The sequence below is a fragment of the Phyllostomus hastatus genome, unplaced genomic scaffold, assembly GCF_019186645.2.
Source record: "Phyllostomus hastatus isolate PE091 unplaced genomic scaffold, TTU_PhHast_1.1 phas_contig_150, whole genome shotgun sequence".
Lineage (NCBI taxonomy): Eukaryota > Metazoa > Chordata > Mammalia > Chiroptera > Phyllostomidae > Phyllostomus > Phyllostomus hastatus.
Genome location: NW_025333611.1, coordinates 19,927,331 through 19,950,605, shown reverse-complemented (window position 1 = coordinate 19,950,605; position 23,275 = coordinate 19,927,331). Strand labels below are relative to the sequence as shown.

General features: G+C 55.6%; 1 protein-coding gene across 6 annotated transcripts in view; it reads left to right on the top strand.

Annotated features, from left to right (window-relative positions):
• Positions 1 to 2,930: 2,930 nt before the first annotated feature.
• Positions 2,931 to 23,275, top strand: part of TCOF1 (treacle ribosome biogenesis factor 1) — a 36,145-nt gene continuing 15,800 nt past the window's right edge. For 2 of the 6 annotated variants that reach the window (XM_045825800.1, XM_045825765.1), the window contains exons 1-17: positions 2,931 to 3,097; positions 5,400 to 5,455; positions 8,165 to 8,313; positions 8,874 to 8,923; positions 9,896 to 10,076; positions 10,607 to 10,680; positions 12,503 to 12,733; positions 14,419 to 14,625; positions 14,852 to 15,061; positions 15,249 to 15,470; positions 15,647 to 15,853; positions 16,021 to 16,188; positions 16,343 to 16,597; positions 16,687 to 16,887; positions 19,877 to 19,999; positions 20,196 to 20,324; positions 20,461 to 20,664. In XM_045825800.1, coding sequence (XP_045681756.1) covers positions 2,990 to 3,097; positions 5,400 to 5,455; positions 8,165 to 8,313; positions 8,874 to 8,923; positions 9,896 to 10,076; positions 10,607 to 10,680; positions 12,503 to 12,733; positions 14,419 to 14,625; positions 14,852 to 15,061; positions 15,249 to 15,470; positions 15,647 to 15,853; positions 16,021 to 16,188; positions 16,343 to 16,597; positions 16,687 to 16,887; positions 19,877 to 19,999; positions 20,196 to 20,324; positions 20,461 to 20,664 — 2,775 coding nt within the window. In that variant the 5' untranslated portion in view covers positions 2,931 to 2,989. The remainder of the gene's footprint in view (positions 3,098 to 5,399; positions 5,456 to 8,164; positions 8,314 to 8,873; positions 8,924 to 9,895; positions 10,077 to 10,606; positions 10,681 to 12,502; positions 12,734 to 14,418; positions 14,626 to 14,851; positions 15,062 to 15,248; positions 15,471 to 15,646; positions 15,854 to 16,020; positions 16,189 to 16,342; positions 16,598 to 16,686; positions 16,888 to 19,876; positions 20,000 to 20,195; positions 20,325 to 20,460; positions 20,665 to 23,275) is intronic. The other 4 variants (XM_045825809.1, XM_045825781.1, XM_045825773.1 and 1 more) reach the window with 3 other exon arrangements.

The window sequence follows — 23,275 nt, the reverse complement described above, 5'->3', positions numbered from 1 at the left end:
GCCCCTCACTCTCCATTTCAATACACCTCTATGATGATTTTACTTCCCGATAACTCTGGAAGCTTCCACAGCTCTCCAACACCACTCTTGCCAGCAGCACCCCACCCCACCCCCATATTCTCCCTAGATGCCTGCCTATTCTTCTCACTCTAACTTGTCTTCCTGCATCTACTCAGGTACACACTACTCCACTGGGTACTCACACAGGTCACATTACAATTCAAATGTCATCCTGTCCTTCTCAGGCTATAATGTCAATGGCCTCCTATCACTCTTAGGATGAAGAGAAATATCCTTAATATGGAATCCACCCTCCACCCACCTTCTAGAGTTTCCAGTATCTCTCCTCTCTCTCTGGGCCCTGCTGATAAACGACTTTACCTGCCTCTTCTCTCAGCTGCATCTTCTGTCTCAGCCCCTTTGCATAGGCCCCTCCCTCCGCCCGGGATTCTTCCCCCCACCCAACCCCCCACCCCCTGACCCCACCCCCACAAACACCACTTCCTCAGAGAATCCTTCCCTAATACCCAAGAAAAGATAGATCCCTCCTTCCTGTTCAATGTTTTCACAATAATGGCTACCACATATACACACAATGTTATTGTTAGCAGCTCCTCCTAGCATTTTCTCTTAGAACTCATTTACTCCTCGTGACAACCTTGTGAGGTAGAAATTATAATGATCTCTATTTTACAGATGAAGAAACTGAGGCACAGAGAAGTTATGGAACTGACTCAGGGTCACATTGTTAATAAGAGACAAAGCCAGAATTTGAACCTGGCCAGTGTGACCCCAGGATAGGAGACACTAGCCTTTTCTTTTCTGCACTTACTATAACAATGTATTGGTATGACTATTTGTTAATATGTGTCTCCCTCATTAGACTGTGAACTCTATTGGGGTAGAGACTGTTTCATCCCCAACAGTGGGTGCTCTGAATGTAGATTAAACAGCTGAATGTAGATTAGTCTCCTCCCTCCTCATTCACTGCACTCCATCAGCCACATGGTCCTGTCCCTGTTTCTTCCAGAAGCATTGCTAGCTCTGGGAGGTTCAGGTATGTGCTTATCTATGTTTTGATATTTGATAGAAAGTGTTCAGTGTCTCTACACACTCAGAGTTTTCTAGAGCAAAGGCTAGGTGATTCATGCTGTCTTCAGAGTCTCAACAGGTCCATGAAGCTCACTCAAATAGTCCCCCGCCTAGCTCATCCTGTCCCTGCCAACCTCCTCTCAACAACTACAACAGCCTCAGTTTTTTCCTCTGCAAATCTATCCCCCACACTTGGGTCATAGCAATCTTTTAAAAATGCAAACGCAGAGCATCCTCCTGTAGAACACCAGTCAGAAACTACCTCTCACTTTTAAAGCAGAGTGCAAACTCTGCTGGTGGGTACGGGGGTGCTGTAGGTGCTGTCTACTTCCTCATCCTCATGTGCCCTCACATGCTCCCTCTTCCAACCGCCCCCCACCCCCAAGTCTACAGCCCAGCAGCATAGGCTGGGTTCTGTGTTTGGATTTACCAACCCGTACCCGCCCGTAGTTTCTCCTGTCAGTACTCAGGCAGTGCCCTCTGCCTGGGGTGCCAGTCCTTTCCTCTGCACCTAGGAATTCCTCCTCTATCATCAAGCTTCAGCTTAGATGTCTCTTTGGGTTAACCCCACCCCCTGCTCTCCCTGGCTCTGCCTGTCCCAACAATGCACACAGGGTTGAATCATAGTTGCTTAGTTTCTGTGTCTCCCTCCCTGTGAGTTTTGAGGGCAGCCACCACGTCTTCTTATTTATCTTTTTATCCCCCCATCCTACTAGCCCATGGTAGCTCCAAGTACAGTGCTCAATAAGGATTTGTTCAATGAATGAATGGTGATGACAAATAGTGTGTCAACATAAGAAACGTCCAAACCTGTAAGAAATTTTATGAGTGTATTTGAACCAGACTGACAATTGCCAGGAAGCAGAATCTCAATGCACTGAGAAAATGTTCCATAGAATGGCAGTTTTGCACCTTATGTTATACATCACAATTCAAAGAGGAGGTATACAGGGGTTACATGAAATCCACTGGTGATCAATTAGGGAGGTGGGAGGAAGTAGAATGCGGTGGGGGGGGGGCTCGGCGATTGGATAAAGAGTAAAACGAATAGACATATGCTTCTTTTACATGGGTGGGTATAGGCTAGCTAATAGTTAACAACTAACATGATAATACAAATGAGGGGTTCTGTGGTCTCCTGCTCTGGTGCAGTGACTGTGCGCTGACAGGTCTGGAGAAAAGGAGTTGACCCTGCCATTCCAAGGGTATGTTATCTCAGGTGCAAAACGACGATAGACAGGATCCATGAAGGTAAAAATTGACCCTTGTCAGGGAAGATACTGGCCTAAGACATGACTCCCCTCTATGATCCACTGTTAGTTAAGTGTTCATTTCAGACCCAACTATGTGGTTACTGTAGGTCTCCGAGGTGGTAAAGCCACCATGCAGACCTCCCGTAAGTTTGTCAGGTTCCGTACTGGCCCCTTTTTCATGCACAAGCGTCTAGTTCACGAGTCCTACAGAGTGTAGAATGAACAGAGTCGGTAACTGGGAGTTCGGGTCTAGAAAGAGATGCAGATTAGGGTGTTCAGAGATAAATAACACCGGATGACCGGCGGAGGGCTAAAACGGAAGGCAAACTCCTTCCTTCAAGGGGCATGGCTGAAGGATTTATGAGGGAGTCATATTTACCGTTTGGCCTGCCCAGGGTAGGGGTTCAGGTCCAAGCCCCCACCCCGCCAATGGGAAGTCCCGTTGCCCTTCGAACCCTCACCCCTTTCACCAGCTGGGGCCAGGCCGGTCACTCCAGGATAAAAAGACTACGTTTCCCGGCATGCCGCGTGGCAGAGCTAATAAGCCGGAAGTGGGATGTGCGAGGTCGTAGGGCAAGAGGGAAGTGGCGGGCGGGGACTGACGGGGGGCGTGCGGGTGTGCGGGCCAGCCGCAGGTCGCAGGCATGGCTGAGGCCAGGAAGCGGCGGGAGTTGCTTCCCCTGATTTACCAGCATCTTTTGAAGGCAGGCTACGTGCGCGCGGCGCGGGAAGTGAAGGAGCAGAGTGGCCAGGTAAGCGTGCGCGGGCCATGTGTGAGGGCCGCGTGCAAGATCTGGAGAGCGGCACCCCGCGCCCCTTCCCCTGGTAGGTGCCCAGAGCCGGGTCCCTTAGTGCTCGGGCACGCGACCGGGCGTGCAGAGGGAGCCGCAGCCTCTGTCCTCAGCTGCGGCCCCTAGACTCTCTGGGCCTCAGTTTTTCCATCGTATGCAGTGGGCTTGCCAGGACATGTGATCTACGCGCAGGGCTCTGTATAAGTCCCGCGTCCCGTGCCTCCACCCTCTTCCTAGTAGCAGCGATTTAAAGTTTCCTGGGTGCCGAGCCACGTGGTTCGGCGCGGCCCCCTAGAGCCAGAAAGTAGCTGCAAGTTTCAGGAGGAGATTGCCATCAGCCCCGTGGGTGGGGACTGTGTAAAGGAGGGCGCGAAGAGAAGGAGCCTATGGCCCCCATAACTGAGCTAGGGCTCAGGCCCTTAGGCCCTTAGTAGCCCTTCTGTATGGAGTCAAACAGCTTTGGAATTCGAGCTTCAGGTATATTCATTTCTTCATTCATTCTCACAACTGTTGTTAATCTGGCGCCCCGGGTGCCAGTGATAAAATGATGAGCACTACCTTAAGTGCCAAGAATGAGAGGCCTAGAGTACTGAGACAGGGAGGGCAGATTGCCCTGGTCAAGGGTATCCAGGACTGTTTTCCGGAGAAAGTGGGAGTTGATTTCAGATTTAACAGAAGGGAAGTGGATATTACAGACAGAGATGCAAATGCCCTGCATTGGGAGGGAACTCGTTGCTGACTGTTGGCCTTGGGAAAGTCCACTGTGGCTGAAATGTGGAGTACTGGGTAATAGAGGTCCCTTGGGGGGAAGATGCTGGTTGGAGCCCTATAGCAGGCAGTTCGATCTTATTCTGAGGAGCAGTGCTAAGCCCCTGGAGGGATTTAAGCTGGTAAAATGATTAGTTAATATCCCTTTGGCTACAGTGGGAGCTCGGGTCCTGATGCTTGTTGCTCTCAGGACTAAAGGGTGTTGGGCCCTAAGACATCATCTATGCTTTTTCCAACTGTCTCTAGACCTCAGCTGCCCTTTTTACTCTGCTTGTAGCACTTAACAGCTAAGGAGGGCAAAAGACAGTACCGGTCTTAATAGGGGCATTTGCCTAAGTAAAAGTGCCCTGTTTGTGGAGCATACACTCTAGCAGGAGCAGACGGGTGACAAATATTTAAAAAGTTAGTGATATAGTGTGCTGGGTGATGGCCGGTGCTGGCTATAAAAATTAGACAAGCAAGGAGGATGGGACTCTCCAGTTGTAAATAGGGTGATCAGGAATCTCCCCTGAGAAAGTGACATTTGGGCAGAGAAGGAACGGAGTGGGTGAAGTGTGAACTTAGGTGTGGAGAGCATTTCAGACAAGAAAGAAGAGCGAGTCTTGGTGGGGGCAGGGCAGCATGACACATTCAGGGGACAGTGGAGCGGAGTGAAACTGACACTTGAAGTCTCAGTGTTCCTGGTTCACTGTGCAGGGGCCTGCCCAGATGATCTCATTCAGGCCTAATAGCAGCCTGCTAGGTGGGTGCTGCTGTTTTCCCCATGTCACAAAGGAGGAACCTGAAGTTGGAAGAGGTGGCGAGATTAGCCCCGCTATTTTACAGGGGAGTTGTGCATGACTCCGGGTGCACCCTCTTGGTCCCTCTGCCTTCACCGCATGTCACTCACTGAGCCTCCTTGAGGCACTTGACATCTCAGGTTCCTGGTATTTGCAGAGGCAGTGGGCCCTCTGGCCTTGGTATCAAAGGCCTGGATTTCACCTGGTTCCCTCTGCTTCCACCAAGGGGCTGGCACTGTTTGGTTCCATTACTCTCTCAGTGGATAAGTGGACTGCGAGTATGCCACCTGGATGCCTCAGGTGTCCGGGCTGTGGTTCACCCTGCCCTGGGGAGATTGATCAGCCTAACCTGTAAGAGCCTTTTAAAAGGTCACTCGTGGGAAAAGCCCTGTCTCGGGGCCCCTAAGCATAGAAAGTGCCCAGGAGGCTGGGGCCTGGATAGATGCTCTAGCCTGAAACATTTCAACTCCAGTCTCTCAAAGACACCTCTCGCCAACATGTTGTCTTAGAAGGTTTTAACTGGAAATAGCTGCCTTGCTTGTCCCCGGAAGGTTTGGATGGCTTTGACAGGGCCAAGCAGACATACTTCCCAAAATAAAAAGACCACCCTTCTCAACCACCTGTCTGTGCAAGTTGTAAGCTTGTAGAGAGTTGGGCCCAAGGAGGACCCTTACTGTGCTGGGGCGTTAATTGCTGCTCTCTTTCCTTCTCTGCAGAAAAGTTTCCCAACTGAGCCTGTAACCCTCCTGGACATCTATACACACTGGCAACAGTAAGTCTGATGGCTCTGAAGGTGTGAAGTAGGGACACCCCAAGCCATCAACTTGGAATAAGCTAGGGTACTAATCTGGTCTCAGATCTGTCTTCGTGGCCCACTGTAGACACCATTATCGCCCCCAGGAAGCCAGGTCACAGGTGTGGGTGTCAGGTAGGGGGAGGGGACTTGGAGAGCTGTGATCAGTATTGAATAACAGTAAGGACAGAAGCTTCTCAGCAATTTGTTATTCATTCAGTCAACAAACATTTATTGAGCACTTACTGAATGCCAAGCCCTGTTCTAAGTGTGGAGATGTCAGACATGCCTCCTTCCTTCCCAGAGTTGACACTGGAGCCAGGGAGGTAGGTGTGCATCAATGAACAAAACAAGCGAATGTTAAGTTACAGTGGCAGTAAGGATTACGCAAAAGAGGTAACTAATGCCAAAACTGCATAAACCTCATTTGGGTTTCTAGGGGAAGCTTCCCTGTGGTGACCCTTGATTTGAGAGCTTTCCTGACAGAATCGGGGAGTGAACCAGGCAATAAGTATGGAGAAGCAGGTAGGGGGTACCTGACAGAGGGAACTGCTAATGCTGAGGCGTGTAGCCTCGGGCCCAGTGCAGATGAGGCTAGGCAGTCAGCAGGGCTCAGGAGTTGTCTTTACCCCGAGAGCCGGGGAGCCATGGAACGGTGACTCAGAACGGTGAGGTCACTCTGTGGCCTCGAGAGACTGGTAGGCATCATCATCCAGGCAAGAGCTGGGTGGGGCTTGAGACTGGAATGATAGGAGGCAGGAAGTGGATCTCAGGAATGTCCGGGGATGGAACCAGGACCTGTGGGTGGGCTGGAAAGGCAATCCAGTCGAATCCCAGGTATCTGACTTGGGCATGGAGCTGGAAGGGAGCCTGATTTGGAGGGGAGATTTCAAGGACATATTGAGTGTGCAATGTGTAAAACTTAAGTACTTGTCAAGGATGGAGAAGTAATCCAAGGGTGTATCAACAGAGGAATGGTTTGAGAGGGAAGGAGGGGATAGTTGCTCTCTCCCCATGCCCTGGCCTGACTGCAGCCAACCAGGTGAGTGAAGGAAGGCCCTGTAGTCGTGTCCCACAGAGGATATCAAATTGTCCAGGATGGAAGAGAGATGGCAGAGGGGCAGGTGAGGGACCACTCTGCACATCCCTGAGAATGAAGGGAGCGGCGTGTTCTCCGGGGCCCTGGGAGACTGGAATGGGGTCTGTACGTGCCTGCTTTAGGAAGAGATCTCAGTTTCTGAACACCAGTGCTTGCTCATCAGAGCCACCCCAAAATCAGGGAGGCTACAGTGGGAATGGTGAGCTCCCTGTTATCAGAGGGATGTAAGCAAAGGCAGGAATGGTGTGGAAGGGATCCCAGCTTCCAGTCAAGAGCTAAGGCCCTTAAAAGCCCGCTCAGCCCTCGGTTCCTGGCTCTTCTCTGCTGCTAAAGCAAGCACAGGACACACCCCGCACTTCCTCTCCCTCGCTGTCCCCGACTCGCCCAGGTGTTGCGGGTGTTATTCACAGCACTTCCTTCCCCGGAGAGCCGCTTCAGCGAGCTGCACCACAAGCCCTTCCCTGCCCCTGGCCGCTGTGGATAAGGGGTCCTGCGTGAAGCAGGAACCTTCTACCCACTGGAGGAAGCCTGGCCTAGTGCTTCCTGACAAATTCAAACCCAGCAACGATCTATAGGACCGTGGGCAAACGGTTCCCCTGAGTCTGTACCTCCGTCTGTAAAGTGACAGGTAGTAAATAAAGTGCTAAACCTGGCTGTTGGAGGCATTCCCTCCCCGCCACCCCAGTTTATGCAGCACCTGCTGTGAGCAGGACTGTTCTTTATGTAACTGGGAACAGACCAGAGAGCAGCTCCTTCGGTGACACTTGCCATAAACGAAACCCTTTTTAACAGGAGATTCTTAGCAAGTGACCTTCCTGGGAACCAGGGTCCCGAGAGCACGTCCCAAACGGTGGCAGCAATCGTAGCTGGAGAACGTGGGCGCAGACAGTGACTCCTTGGGGTGGCAGCATGGGGTCAAAGAGATGATACTTGAAAGTTCCAGGGACTCAGCCATCTGAGTGCCTATCCTACCAATGCCCTGGGCACGTCACTCGTTTGTTTTGAGATGTGTGCTGGGCACGAGGGATACTTCAGTGAGCTGGAAAAGTTCCTGACAGCCCCCCACCCCCTTCCTGGTCCTCACTGTGTGCTGGGGGCATCAGGCAGGAAGTGAGCACTATAACAGGAGGGAGAAAAGTGCTCTGAAGAAAATGAAACAGGATGCTGGGACAGAGAATACCTAGGGGTGATTAGCGAGGGCCTCGCTGAGAAGACTGTGCTGGAGCCCACAGGCCGGGGAGGACTGGGCGGAGCCTTCCAGGAAGAGGGCGCTGCGATTGCCAGAGGTTCTGGAGGAGGAAGGAGCCTGGATGGCTCTGTGAAGTGCCTGCTGGTGCCGGCCTGTCACTCAGCCCCTGTTAGCTACTGTGATTGACCATTGCTGATGATCTTGAAGACTAGACGATCGTAAAAACACTTTATGAAATGAGTGAAGATGCAGAATTTTACCTACACGGTCTTCATTGCTGTTCAAACTCTATGTGTTTCTTTTGGCGTGGTGGGAGGATGCGGGAAGGTCTTTACCTTTTCATATCTCCTGGAGTCGTCCTTGTCACCGGTTGGTATAGCCAGTCACCCTTGTCCTGCAGAACCTCGGAGGTTGGCCGGAAGCGGAAGGCAGAGGAAGATGCGGCGTTGCAGGCCAAGAAGGCCCGGGTGTCAGACCCCATTAGCAGTTCCGAGAGCTCAGAGAGCTCAGAAGAGGAGGCGGAGGCAGAAGCTAAAACTGCCAAAGCGGGTAAGGGCCCTGCATGCCAGGTGCGTCAGGGTAGGGGTGAGCACTGGCATTTGTGGGGGCTTAGCCCCGGGCCCGGCACCTTTTGGGAACAGGCTGTTGCGTATTGGATTGTTCCAGCAGGGGCCCACCTCCAGCTTCTTCAGTGAGCCCTAGGAGAACCAGGGCCTTTCCAGGGGAAGGTCGGAAGGGCCTGCCTGTCTGTTTCAGGATTGATTTGAACCCTCCCTCTGTGCCAGACGTTGTGTCCCCGGCGCCTTCTTGCTCGGCAGGACCACGAGCCAGCCCTTTTCCTCTGGGGGCCCCAGTGGCTCATCACCGGGGAGCCGGGACTCCATCGAGGATGCAGACTTGTAGCTTTCACTTTGCCCCTCTCTCCCTCTCGCCCCTGGTGGATGGGGCTAACGTACACACAGCCCTTTCCCACGAGTCTGGGCCCAGCCTCAGGACCGTGCCCAGCACCAGGCAGCCACAGCAGTTCTTAGGGGGACTGAAACCTGTCTGCTGTTTTTAGATGCGCAAAAGCCCCCCTGGCTCATCCAGCAGGTGTTTGTGTCTTGCAGCCCCAGTCCTGGGAGCGGTGTTGCCATCACGCGTGAAGGAAAAGGCCAAAGTGAGTGGGGCCATGTTCCCAGCTGTTACCTGTAAGAGTTAAAATGCCCTGTAGGGGACAGTCCCCTGTGTCAGAGGAGGGTTGTGGGTAATTGCCCAGCCTGCGTTCACATCTCAGCCTAAGGCACCAGCTGTGTGACCTTTGTGAGTCCCTTCACCTCTCTGGGCCTCAGTTTCCTTTTCTATAAAAATAATTAGGGAGTAATGATAATAACCACTACAAACTGCAACTTACCACTTTGCAAGTTAACAGCTGTGTTCCTAGAATGGTAACCTAGTTCCCTCTGCACTTCTCTGAGGGGAGGCACCACTTTTAACCCCATTTAATTTATTTATTTATTTATTTATTTATTTATAAAGATTTTATTTATTGCCCTGTTCAGTGTGGCTCAGTGGGTTGGAGCGTCGTCCCGTAACTGAAAGGTTGCGGGTTCAGTTCCCAGTCCAGGCGCAGGCGTGTGCAGCCGCCCCCCTCCCCACCCAGATGTGTACGATCCCTGGTCTGGGCGTGTACAAGAGGCCACCAGTCGATGCTTCTCTCTCACATCGTTTCACTGTCTCCCTTCCTCTCTAACAGCAATGAAAACAAAATTGTCCTTGGGTGAGGATTTTTTTAACAAGTAAAGCTTTTATTTATTTTTAGAGCGGGGAAGGGAAGGAGAAGGAGAGGGAGAGAAACATCGATGGGTTGCTTCTCACACGCTCCCAACGTGGGACATGGCCCGTAACCCAGCATGTGCCCTGACCCGGAATCGAGCCAGCAACCTTTTGGTTTATGGGGCAATGCCCAACCCACTGAGCCACACCAACCAGGGCTTTTTAAAAGCCCTTTAAAGGTGAAGAAACCGAGACCTAGAGGGGTGACTTGTCCAAACTCAGACAGCCGGGAAGTGGTAGAGCTGGGTTCAGGTGTGGTCCATGTTTTTAGGTCACCGGGCCATCCCCAAGTGTGTCTGTCGCTCGTTCTCTGTAGGCAATGACTGAGACAGCCAACAAGACGGTGAATTCCACACCACACCCTGCCCCCGGACGGGCCCACCTCCTGTCCGGAAAGTCGCCCAAAAAGTCAGCAGGGCCCTTGGCGAATACCGTCCTGGTCTCAGAAGTCAAGTCGTCGGGCAGTGTCTCAGCCCTCAGAACCACCGCCAAGCCTGGTGAGAAGCACCCGGAGTGTGGGCTGGGGGGCAGGCGGGCTTGGGTACTCCTTTGTCAAGCTCTGGGACATTCAGAGGCTTGTCTCCATGACAACGAGGACCCCTCACCGCACCAGACGATTTTCCCATTCCCTTGATGAGGGAGAGCCAACCCCAGGGATGTGTCAGGATTTGCTGAGGGAGATGAGCGGTCTGGGTGGGGTTTAGGGACTAAACTCAGAGGCCCGGGTTTGCTTCTGTCTGTCGTGTAAAAGGACTTGGCCCTGCCTGCCTCGGTGTGATAGTGGAGGGAGAGTTTTCTAAGCTGGCGCACACATTAAAACCCACTTCACCGTGACCAGGGCCTCAGAGGTGTGCAGAAACATAGGGACACGAGTGGAATGCTCCTAAGCTCCGGGGCTTCCAGAGACAGTGGAGCTAAAGCGAAGCTTGAACGCTCTCTCGCTACCTGGCTCTGGTTAGCTGGTGTGGCGGAGTGCAGGCGGGTCTGGGGAGCGTGGCCCTCAGTGCCCTCCCCGTTCATCCCTCAGGAACGGCATCATCGGGCCAGGCCACCAGCTCCAGTGAGGACACCTCCAGCTCCAGCGATGAGACGGACTTGGAGGTAATTGCAGCCCGTCCTCGGGAGCTGCCCGGCACAGACGCCCAACCTTCCCTCCCAGGAGCCAGGTTTCACAGACCACTGGGGCCAGATCAGTTCAGTTCAGCAAGTGTTTCAGGGTGACCGGGAGCTGAAAAGGCTGAGGCCTGAGGGGCGGGGGGTGGGAGAGGAGGTGCTGCCCATTGCTCTCTGGGCCTGAGGAGGGTCTAGGGTGGCGGGAGAGGGACACTGTCTTGCCTGTGAGACAAAGGGAGGCTTCCTGGGAGAGGTGGCGTTGCAGCAGGGCCTTGGCGCACAGGGGAGGCCAGGAGAGGAATGTAGGGGAAGGGGTGTTCGAGCAGGAAGAGCTGCATGAGCAAAGGCCCCAGGGATGGGGGTGGGGGGTGGCGGTGGTCGTCCTGTGGTGCAGTTGGGGTGAGTGGGGCGAGGTTGCCGAGGGGGTTCTAAACCCGCTGGCGAATGCCAGGCCTAGGCACCTGGCCAGAGGTGGGCAGGTCTTAGTTTGAGACTTGTCTCTTCTCTGAACTGTGATGGGATCTCAGCTTCCCACTGTGCACCTGCCAAGTGCCAGGCCCAGGGTGCTGTGGTGGGCAGGATGGGTGGAGTTCCTGCTGCCTGGGGAGGTGGGGTCCCTCAGAAATTTCACTGCAGTGGTGGTGGCTACTGTGAAGGGAAAAGGTAGAGAGCCAGGAGGGGCGGTGATAGGAACGTGGTGTGGACACAGGGGCAGCGTGGGCAGCGACGAAGACAGAGCTCCGTGCTCTTCGAGAACGCCGATGTGCACTGTTGTGAGTGGGAGGGGAAGTGCTGTGAGAGAGCGTGGGGGTCGGGCCAGTCACCTCCTGACCATGAGGACCACTGGGAGGAGGTGGGTTACTCTCGGGCCGTGAGAAGCCATTGCAGGGTTTCAGGCTCAGAGGTAAGGTGACCTGGTTTGTGTTTCAAGGAGCTCGCTGGTGGTGGCCTGGGCTGGAGGACAGAACAGAAGGAGTGCGCCCGCGCAGGGGCTGTTGGAGAGACGCTGGCAGCGGGCACTGGGGGGCCCAGCGGGCGGGGGTTGAGGGGTGGATGGGGCTGCCGCCCGGAGTACTTCCCACCTCTCCTCCAGCCTCACCCTCACCTGTCAACCTGGAGACCTCGCCCCCGTCTACTGCAGCCCTGGCTGCAGGTGCTACCCACTTGCCATCCCCACCCTCGGGCCCCAGATACAGCCAGTCCTAGGATGCCCTGGGAAACCAGCAGTTAGCCACGTGGCCTCTGTGAGCCAGAGGCCGGTGCGGGGCCGCAGCAGCAGTAAGGAAGCATTCAGGATGGAGGAGACGGCTGCCCCGAAACCCAGGGTCAAGTGAGGGCTCACTGCTGGCAGAGATGGCGATCGGGCCCTGCCTCCCTTGCAACTGCCAGCCTTTTAGGGGTCTAAAAAAGCCCAGAGAGGGAAGGGATATGCCCAGGGTACCTCAGCAAGCCTGTGGCAAGCTTGGTATTCAGATGCTGGCCCCCGGCTTTCTCAATGGCTGTGGTGATTCGATACTGTAGCTGAAGAGGCAGGCGAGGGTAGGCTTTCCTGATGGAGAGAGGCGGCCCCCCATGCTGGACCCTGTGCGCCAGGTGGCAGAGCAGCACAGTGCTCGCAAGGCCTGCCCCTTCGTGTTGGCCTTGAGTGAGTCGACCTCTCAGAGCCACTTGTCCTTTTCTGGAAAATGGGTATAACGGTAGTGTCAGTCTCGGGGGGTCGTTTGGGAGGGCTCTATGAGCCGTGAAGCATCGGATGTCCTCCTGGCGCAGGGACCGTCACTCCTTCCCCAACGCCATCTTCTTGTTCCAGGTGAAACCCCCAGTAAACCCACCACAGGCCAAAGCCTCGCCAGCCCCTGCCAAGGCATCTCCCGGGAATAAGGCAGCCACCACCCCTGGGAAGGCAGGGAACGCGACACCCCAAGTCAGCGGAGGTGCCCCGGCCCCAGCCAGCAAGGCTGAGAAGCCCAAGGAGGACTCAGAGAGCGGGGAGGAGGACTCCGAGAGTGAGGAGGAGGCCCCCGTGGGGACACCCAGCCAGGTGAGGCCCGGGAGAGGGCCGCCCCTTGGGGTGGCCTGGGGCTCTCCCATGGCCCCAGCTGTGTGCTGAGCACCTCCTCCGCCAGAGAAGACTCCCCTTGGAGTCTGGGGAGGGGGAGGCGGAGGTGTGAAACATGGGGCACCGGCAACTGGGTTTGCTGCAGCTGCCTGTGGAAATTGCCCTTTTCGCCTGCGAGGCAGCCTAGAATGGCTGCCTCCCAGACGGTGGTGCTGGACCCCACTCTGTCAGTAGCTCTGCGGTACCTCAGTTTCCCTGCCTACTAGATGGGCTGCTGTCCTCACTCCAGCTCGTCTGCTGTGAAGGGACTTGGGGAGTTTTCACTGCTCAGCCCTCTGGCTTCTCCGGCCAAATCACGGCTTGATAGCTAAGAGGAATTTGGTTGCCTTCCACCAGCTGGGACCCCCTCTCCCCGGTGGGTGATTGAGGGTACAGCCCCTGAGGCTCTGGGCACGTCCCAAGGGAAGCCCATAGGGGCTGGGGATCTGTTGGGACCTGAGAGGAGTGCAGGAGGAGGGCCAGACAGCATGGGGAAAGGCCCGGCAGCCCTGAGCGCCCCTACCTGGGGCCCCGGGGCGGAGGTCCCACCCCCCATCCCCGCCTCTGACAGGGTGGTAAGTGGAAGAGTGTGATAAATAAGATTGCCTGTGCTAGACTTTCGTGAATGTTGGGAGGGAAGTGAGGCAGGGAGGGGGTTAGAGTGGCCATTTACACTGAAACGCTCAGGGCAGGCTGCCCAGGGGAGCCCTGGGTAAAGGCTTGAAGACCTGGAGAAAGAAAGGGAGGGACCACGTGCTGTGGGGGGGTGTCATTCCCGGTGGGGAGCAGAGCAGGTGCAAGGCCCTGAAGTGGGAGCAGGAGAGAGGACCGACAGGTTAGCGTGTGCAGACCCTGTCTACAGGGGCCGCTGCTCCTTAGCCCAGGCCAGTTTTGCTGTGCCTGTGGCCACCCCATGTTGCCCGGCACCCAAATGTGAACATTTATGTACAATCTACTTTCTCCCTATTGCTTCCGATGTGTGACAGACAAGGTGCAAGCTGAGCACACCCTGTCTGGAGTAGCTGCACCCTCTGCTCAGGAAGGTTTTCAGAAGGGGGTGATCGGCTCAGGGCTGAGCAGCTATGGCCTTCCTAAGACAGACAGGGCTTGCAGCCGTCCTGCCAAAACCCCGATGCCTCGAGCAGAGCCTCAGACCAGCAAGGAGTCGGTCAGTGGGTCAGTGGGGAGGAGGCCCGGACCCTGGGGACCTTGCCCAGGGTCCGCCTGCCATCCATGCGCAGAAAGCTCAGGGAGGGCCTCACTCGGTCGGCCAGGCACAGTGCCTGTGCCCACAGAGCCTTCCCGCTGACGGGGCCGCCCAGCCAGGACAGGCTCGACACCCTGCGTGCAGGACAACCGGGGGGCGGTGCAGGAGCATCAGGGTCAAGCACCATAAGGAACTGGTGTCTGTCTGGCCCCAGAGGATGGGGCGAGGTGACCAGGTGAAATAGGCCTCAGGGATTAAAGAGTGTGGAGCTGATAGCCCAGGTCAGAGCATCAACCAAGGTGGAAAGCGAGGAGGGAAGCAGGGGGTCCCAAGAGCCCCACGAATGCCTCAGCTTTATCCTGAAGGTGTTTCCAGGGGGGTTTCAAGGGAAAGAAACAAATTGTCTTTTCTCTTTTACTAGGTAAAGGCCTCGGAAAAAATCCAGGGCAGAGCTGCCTTAGGTCCTGCCAAGGGGACCCTTGGGAAAGGGGCCACCCCGGCAACCCCTGGGAAGGCAGGGCCTGCAGCTGCACAGGCCAAGGCAGGGAGGCCAGAGGCGGACTCAGAGAGCAGCAGCGAGGAGTCAGACAGTGAGGAGGAGGCTCCAGCTGCCAAGGCTCCCCTTCAGGTGAGGCCCGGGGAAGGGGAGCCCGCAGCCTGTGCCCGCCCCCAGGAGGCCTTCTGAGGACTAGGTCTCCCACCCCGAAGAAGCCCCAGGCCTGCTCTGAGCCCTGCCCCAGCCTGCCTGACCCACAGTGGGACTCGGTGGGGGATCCCTGGCCTGTGTGGTCCCCTGTCTCTCCTCACCTCCACCCTCTGCACTGCCTCCCCTGATCCTGCTTCTCTGGCTCCAGGCAAAGCCCTCTGGAAAAACGCCCCAGGTCAGAGCTGCCTCAGCCCCCGCCAAGGAGTCCCCCAGGAAGGCAGCTATCCCCGTGCCCCCTGGGAAGGCAGGGCCTGTAGCTGCGCAGGCAAAGGCAGGGAGGCCAGAGGAGGACTCGGAGAGCAGCAGCAAGGAGTCGGACAGTGAGGAGGAGGCGCCAGCTGCCAAGGCTCTCCTTCAGGTGAGGCCCGGGGAAGGGGAGCCCGCAGCCTGTGCCCGCCCCCAGGAGGCCTTCTGAGGACTTGGTCTCCCAGCCTGCCTGTCTCACAGTGGGACTCGGTGGGGGATCCCTGGCCTGTGTGGTCTCCTGTCTCTCCTCACCTCCACCCTCTGCACTGCCTCCCCTGATCCTGCTTCTCTGGCTCCAGGCGAAGCCCTCTGGAAAAACGCCCCAGGTCAGAGCTGCCTCAGCCCCCGCCAAGGAGTCCCCCAGGAAGGCAGCTGTCCCCGTGTCCCCTGGGAAGGCAGGGCCTGCAGCTGCACAGGCCAAGGCAGGGAGGCCAGAGGAGGACTCGGAGAGCAGCAGTGAGGAGTCGGACAGTGACGGGCAGGCACCAGCAGCAGTGCCTGTGACCTCAAACCTGGCTCAGGTGAGGCTGGAGGACACTGCGTGGCCAGTACCCTGCCTGCAGAGCCACCCATGGGCTTCTCCTCCCCCCAGCACCTGGAGCCCTGGTCCCTAATTTGCCCTCCTCACCTTCTGTCTTACTAACACACATTCCCTCTGCGGGCCTCCTGCCATAATCCTGTCCTCTGTTGCTCCCAGGCAAAGCACTCAGGGAAAAACGCACAAGGCAAAGCCAGCTCAGCCACAGGACCCCCTGGGAAAGGTGCTGCCCCAGCGCCCCCTGGGAAGGCAGGACCTGCAGCCGCCTCGGCCCAGGCCTGGAAGCAAGAGCAAGACTCGGAGAGCAGCAGTGAGGAGGAGTCGGACAGTGACGGGGAGGCCCCAGCAGCTGTGGCCTCAGCCCAGGTGAGGCCCCTTCCTGTAAGGCTCCTCACTGTGCCCCCAGTGCCGGAGCCACCCCCACCCTGCCCTGGACACACTGTTACGGTTTGCCCTCTCAGTCTCTTGTGTCTGCACGTAGGCAGGGTCTGCATGCTTCGGGCTCCCTCCCCTGATCCCGTGTCTCGTTCCAGGCAAAGTCATCTGGGAAAGTTCTCCAGGTCAGATCTGCCTCAGGTCCCACCAAGGGGCCTCCTCAGAAAGCAGGGCCTGAAGCCACCCAGGTCAAGAAAGACTCGAAGAGCATCAAGGAAGAATCAGACAGTGAGGAGGAGGTGTCTGCAGCCATGACTCCAGCCCAGGTGAGGCCGCAGCCTAGCTGGACCGAGAGTGGCCCCCACTGGCCGGCTCCACAGGGAGCTGTGGGGAAGGATGGCAGTGAGCTTCACCTTTGGACAGGTGGAGGCTCAGAGTCCAGGATCCTTCTCTGGCTTCTAACTTCTGCTTCCCCCTCAGGCAAAACTGGCTGTGAAAACTCCTCACACCAAGGCCTCCCCAAGGAAGGGAGCGCCTGTTACCCCTGCGGCTGCCAGCACCCCCCCAGGGCAAATGGGCACACCAGCCCCCTGGAAAGCAGGAACAACGACTTCACCGGCCGGCACGCCATCCGCAGCTGTGGCCAAAGGCACCCAGAGGCCAGAGGAGGACTCTTCAAGCAGCGAGGAATCAGAGAGTGAGGAAGAGACAGCTCCTGTCACAGCTGGGGGACAGGTGAGGCCAAGTGTGCTTGGCTGACTCGGGGCCGGCCCACTCATGGTCCTCTGGGTCCCGAGTCATGGCGCTCTCCCTCGCTGTTCTAGGCCCAGCCTGTGGGGAAAAGCCTCCCAGCAAAAGCTGCCTCCGCATCCACCAAAGGGCCCCCAGGGAAAGGGACCGCCCAGGTGCTCCCTGCGAAGGCAGGGTCTGCGGCAGCCCAGGTCAATGCCCAGACGCACGAGGACTCGGAGAGCAGCGAGGAAGAATCAGACAGCAGCGAGGAGGCTGCCTCGGCCCCGGCACAGGTGAGACCTCGGAGAAGCCAGCCCGTCCCACCCACGTCAGCACCTGGGACAGCGGGAGGAAGGGCTGGTCTGGGCTCTGCTCTTGTCCCCGGTGTGCAGAAGTCTCCTGCAGCCTCAGCTCGGCCTCATTCATTCCCTGTCGTTCACTCTGTCTCCTGTGTGGCCTTTGAGCCCCCACTGAGGGGCTTCCTTGTGCTTCCCACAGGCTCTGTTGGGAACCCCATCTGCCAGGTGCGCTCCTGCCCGGGGCACCTGTGGCCCCAGCCCTGAGTTCCCAGGCTGGAAGGGCGGCGTGGGCGTGCACACAGATTATCCCAGCATGGTGTGACGGGGTGAGAGAGAGAGAGAGCACCTGCCTGGGCTCACAGAACCCAGGGACCGCATCTAGGGACTTTTAGGGGGTGAAGCCACTTGGAGGAAGTGGCATCTGAACTGGGCTGAGTTGGCCCCATGACATGGAGTGCTCAGAGCAACCCCAGCCTGTGACGGGCCCAGGGTGGGAGAGCGCCGGGTCTGGGTGGGTTGCCCCAGGCAGAGCGTTCTGGTGGGACCACCGTGCAGTGTGGCAGCGGCGAACAGCTGGGCTTGGCACCTGGGTTCAAGGCCCTGAAAAGCGATGTAATCCATCAGGGCCTCTGTTTTCTCTTCTGTGAGTTGAACCCTCGCAGGGTTGAGAATTTAATGCAGTCTCACCGGTCACACCCAGCAAGGCCCTGCACACAGCTGCTCTCGTCCCAGGGAGGGTGGCCCTCGCCCCAGGATCCGGGCAACTCCCAGCCTGGGAGAACTGGGCGAGGTGCAGATCGCTCCCTCCCTGCGCTCACCCACCCACCGTTCATTATTTTTAATTGTTGCGTTTTCCCCCCCACCAATAACCACTGAGAAATGAGTCATTTCTTTTTCCCCTGTGCCAGAGCAAATGTTTCAGAGTGGACTTTTTTGGTTCCCCTTTACTATTACCTCGTGGGACCCAAGTTCCTGTGATCTCTCTACTGAGGTTTTAAACTGTGCGTGTGCCCTTCCAGAGTCTCAGCCCGACAGGCTCCTTCCTATCCCCTTTCTCCAAGCTGCAGACACGGTCCAGAGCAAGGTTCGGTGTGCCAGTCTCCTGCCATCGGAGCCTCCCGCCTCTGCCGTGAGATAGGTGTGCATTTGCGTTGGTTTCCGGAGACAGAGATTGGAGTTTGAAGGGGGTGTTTGCCAGCGTGCTCCAGCTGAGCCGCCCAGTGAGGGTCCGAGCTGGGCCTCGGCCCCACAGTGCCTGTCGCAGAGCCTTTTGCCTTTCTCACTTCCTTCAGCCACATCTTTTTTTTTTTTAAGATTTTATTTATTATTTATTTTTAGAGCGAGGAGAAGGGAGGGGAAAAAGAGAGGGAGAGAAACATCAATGTGTGGTTACCTCTCATGCACCCTCTACTAGGGACCTGGCCCACAACCCAGGCATGTGCCCTGACTGGGAATCGAACCAGTGGCCCTTTGGATCACAGGCGGGCACTTAGTCCACTGAGCCACACCAGCCAGGGCTCTTCTACCACATCTTAGCTAAAACCTTTCCAGCCACAGAAATGGTTGTGAGAGATAAACATCAATTGGTTGCTTCTCATACGTGCCTCAACCAAGGATCAAACCTGCAATCTAGGCATGTGCCCTGATGGGGAATTGAACTCGTGATCTTTCTGTTTACAGGACGACACTCCAGTCCACTGAGCCACACTGGCCAGGGTTACTTGGGTTTTGATTTGTTCTTTTTCTAGGTTCTTAAGGTGGCATTTAAATTTTTGGTTTTAGCCCTTTCTGCTATAAGTACATAAAGCTACAAATTTCCCTCTAAGGACTATGTTAGCTTCATCCCATGGATTTTAAAATGATTTTGTTTTTATTTTTATTCTTTGAGCTGTGGGTTTCGAAATAGGGTAATTTACAAATATCTGGGATTATGCCGATTTCTTTATGTCGCTGATTTCCAGTTTAATCTTGTGGTAGCTGGAGCACGTCTCGTGTGATTTCAGTCTCCGTAAGTTCATTAAGGTCTGTGAGGTCAGGTTAGTCTTCGTCTGTCTGTAAAGGACACTGCTCCCCTGTGGGTGGCTTGAGAGCTGTGCTGATGGGCACCTTGGCCTCGAGTCATCCACAGTCTGTGCTCTAGGGGCTTGTCTTTCTTCAAGTCCTGACTCAGCGCTTCATTCGTTCCCAGGTGGGTGAGGGCGTCTGGGGTGTGGAGGATTTCTGTCCCCCATCAAATGACATCTCTGGCGGAGGCAGGGCCTTGTGGTGCTGCGAGATTTCTCCTTCTGCCTCACCTCTGCAGGGCTTGCTTTCCCGTGCCTGTCGAGGAGTTTGCTCTTTATTGCTCTCATTTGAGGGTCTGTGCTTGCTGGGGACCCCGCAGGCGTTTGGGGGATTCCCTAGGCTCAGTGAGCATCAGGTTAAGCTGAAGAAAAACTCACACGACAGTGGTTTGGCATCCCCAGACCCTGGCTCCCACCTCACAGACTACTTTGGCTGCTTACGCTCCAGCCACTACCTCAGCATCCCCGCCAGCCAGAAGGAAAAAGACACATGTTTTCTACATGTGTAAGAAAGTCGAATCTGTGCTCAACTTACATTCTGTTAGCTAGAACTTAATCACGTGGTCACCTAGCCAAAAGGGAGCCTAGCAAACCTTTGCTCTGGGTAGTCTTGTGATTAACACTAAGAAAAGTGCTCACAGTGATGAGTTTCAGTGCTTATCATATACCCGGAACTGTGAAATCCTGCGAAACTCTCACTTAACCCTCACAGCAATCCTGCAGGTGGGCCTTATTATCATCCCTGTTTTACAGAGGAGGAACTGAGACCTGTGACATCAAATGGTCTGCCCAGGCTCACACAGCGGTCATGTGGCAGCACTGGAACCCAGACTGGGGCGTGTGGCTCCAGAATCAGGGTCTGGGGCTGACTGTCCCACTGCATCTCACCTTCCGCCTTCCATAATTCCCTTTCCTTCCAGGCAGAGGCCTCAGTGAAGGCCCCTCAGACCAAAGCCAGCCCAGCTTCCGCCAGAGTGGCAGCATCGGCTCCCGGGAAGGTGGTCACTGCGGCTGCTCAAGCCAAACAGGGGTCCCCGGCCAAGGCAAGTGGGACCAGAAGCCACAGGAGGTGCCGGGGGTTGGGGTGGAGGGAAGAGCCGAGCCGTGGCCCCAGCCTGGACAAGGGCCCCCCCGCACAGGCAGACGCAGCCTCACCACCGTCACACTGGGTGGGGCTTACCCTGAAAACAACTCTGCTGTCCACTTCTTTCCCCAATACTGTTCCTCCTTGAAATCCAGATAAAGCTGCCTGCGAGAACGCCCCAGAGCAGCGCCGTCTCAGGGAGGGGCCAGGCCCCAGGGCCGGTGGAAGATGACTCAGAGAGCAGCGAGGAAGAGACAGACAGCGAGGGGGTGGCACCCACTCAGGTGAGGCTTGGGGAGGGCGGAGAGCAGCCCTGTACCTCCCCTCTGTGCCTGGAGCCCCCCACAGCACAACCGTGCATGCCCCACCCATCTGTGTCCCTCTGCGGTCCCTTTCCTGATTCTGTTTCTGTCACTCCAGGCAAAGCCCCCAGGGAAGACCACCCAGGTCAGGACCACCTCGGCCCCCACCAAGGGGTCCCCCAGGAAAGGGGCTGACCCGATACCCCCTGGGAAGACAGGACCCACAGCCGCCCAGGCTGGGAAGAAGGAGGAGGACTCAGAGAGCACCAGCGAGGAGTCGGACAGCGACGGGGAGGCGCCAGCAGCTGGGACACCAGCTCAGGTGAGACTTGGTGAGGGAGCAGCTGCAGAGCCGAGCCACTGCCACCTCGGTCAGAACTTGGGCTCAGGGCCGGTGGGTGAGGAGACCAGAGTAAGGCTCCGACTCCAGGAAGGCTCCCCTGTCCCCTCGGTGAAACCTGCTGTCAAACTTCCCCAAACCAAGGCCTCCCCGATGAAAAGTGTCCTGAGTGCTCCCGTCCCGTATCCACCAAGGCCTCCACCGTTTGAGTGGACACCAGCCCCAAGGAAGGCTAGGCCAGGAACTCCCGCCAAGGCACATGAGGCCAAGAATGCAAAGACGTCAGTCAGAGAGTCGTGGGGAGGCTTGGATGGTGGTGCGGGCACCACAAGACCCTGAGGAGCTGGAGAGAGTCACATCCCTTTCCTGGGCCTGGGCCCTCAGGTCAGCCTGTGCATCTCCCCAAGGAGAGCTCGTCCAGCTTCCTGTGAAGCCTGGGGTTTGGGGAGAGGGAGTGAAGGCCTGGCTTTTACCGGGGTGATCCCCCCGCCTGCCTGCCCACAGAAGGCAGCAGGGGCCCGTGTCCTGCTGGAGTTCACAGTAACAAACTCCAGCACTCACCGGGCTCGGGTGTGTAATGGGAGTGGTTGACACCGGCCTGGTAGAGGGGACAGGTGGCAGCAGGCCTTGAGCCATGGCGTCAGGAGAGACAGAAGGGAGTGGTGGCAGCCGGGGCAAACTGGAGAGCCCTTCCCCATCCAAGAGGCAGTCTCTGTCCACTCCAGCCACTTGGGACCTTATAGAAATGCACCCTCCGTGCAGCTGGATCTTCCATCTCTGAAGGAAAGCTGGAAGTCCCTGTGCCAGGCCAAGCTCCACCCCCTGTTAGATCAGTTCTCTCTGAGCAAAACAAGCCCCGAAGAGCTGTGAAGTGCTCCTAGCACTACTCTCCGCGCCCGTGCGTCGGCCAACTGTTGGGCCCCCTGTCTTGCTGATAGAGATAAAAGGACCAAAGATGGTGGCCCTGACCCCAAGGGGCTTACAGTCTGTAGGGCGAGACAAGGTGACTGGATTTTCGGAGAATGTTCTGGTAGGGTCTGTCTAATGGGGCTGGGAGAACAGGTCTCTGAGAGGCCGGAAGAGGAGATGATAGCGCAGGGCTGGAAGGGAGACCTGGAGCCGACCAGACCCAAGAGTGAAGGCAGCACTCCAGGTGCCGGGCGGGGTGGGGGGGTTCAAGTGTGCGCTGGGGGCGGGGGTGGGGGCGTGGGGGCGTGGAGCCAGTAGGGGTCAGCAAAGGCCAGCTGTTGGGCAGCAGGTACTACCAGGGGCTTATTCCTAGTGCCACTCTGGAGGCCTCGTTGCCCCGGCCATGGTTGGCTTGTGCAGCTTCCTTTTTTTGTAACATTTTATTTTATTTTTTTAAATATATTTTATTGATTATGCTATTACAGTTGTCCCATTTTCCCCCCTTTATTCTCCTCCACCCTGCATACTCCCCCTACCCACATTCCCCCCTTTAGTTCATGTCCATGGGCCATAAGTTCTTGAGCTTCTACATTTCCCATACTATTCTTGCCCTCCCCCTGTCTATTTTCTATCTACCATCTATACTACCTATTCTTCATACCTTTTCCCCCCTCTCCTCCTCCCATTCCCCTGTTGATAACCCTCCATGTGATCTCCATTTCTGTGGTTCTGTTCCTGTTCTAGTTGTTTGCTTATTTTGCTTTTGTTTTTGCTTTAGGTGTGGTTGTTAATAACTGTGAGTTTGCTGTCATTTTACTGTTCATATTTTTTATCTCCTTTTTCTTAGATGAGTCCCTTTAACATTTCATATAATAAGGGCTTGGTGATGATGATCTCCTTTAACTTGACCTTATCTGAGAAGTACTTTATCTGTCCTTCCATTCTAAATGAAAGCTTTGCTGGATAGAGCAATCTTGGATGTACGTCCTTGCCTTTCATGACTTGGAATACTTCTTTCCAGCCCCTTCTTGCCTGTAAGGTCTCTTTTGAGAAATCAGCTGGCAGTCTTATGGGTACTCCTTTGTAGGTAACTATCTCGTTTTCTCTTGCTGCTTCTAAGATTCTCTACTTATTTTTAATCTTAGCTAATGTAATTATGATGTGCCTTGGTGTGTTCCTCCTTGGGTCCAACTTCTTTGGGACTCTCAGAGCTTCCTGGACTTCCTGGAAATCTATTTCCTTGACTAGACTGGGGAAGTTCTCCTTCATTATTTGTTCAAATAAGTTTTCAATTTGTTGCTCTTCCTCTTCTCCTTCTGGTACCCTATGATTCGGATATTGGAACATTTAAAGATGTCCCAGAGGTTCCTAAGTCTCTCCTCATTTTTTTTTTGGATTCTTGTTTTTTCATTCTTTTCTGGTTGGATGTTTCTTCCTTCTTGTCCACACCATTGATTTGAGTCCTGGTTTCTTTCCCATCACTGTAGATTCCCTGTAGATTTTTCTTTATTTCACAAAATGCGACCTTCATTGCTGCCTGGGTTTATTTTATGCTATTGAAGTGCCCAGTGAGTTCTTGGAGCATCTTGATAACCAGTGTTTTGAACTGTGCATCTTATAGGTTGGTTATCTCTTCGTTGCTTACTTGTATTTTTTCTGGAGCTTTGATCTGTTCTTTCATTTG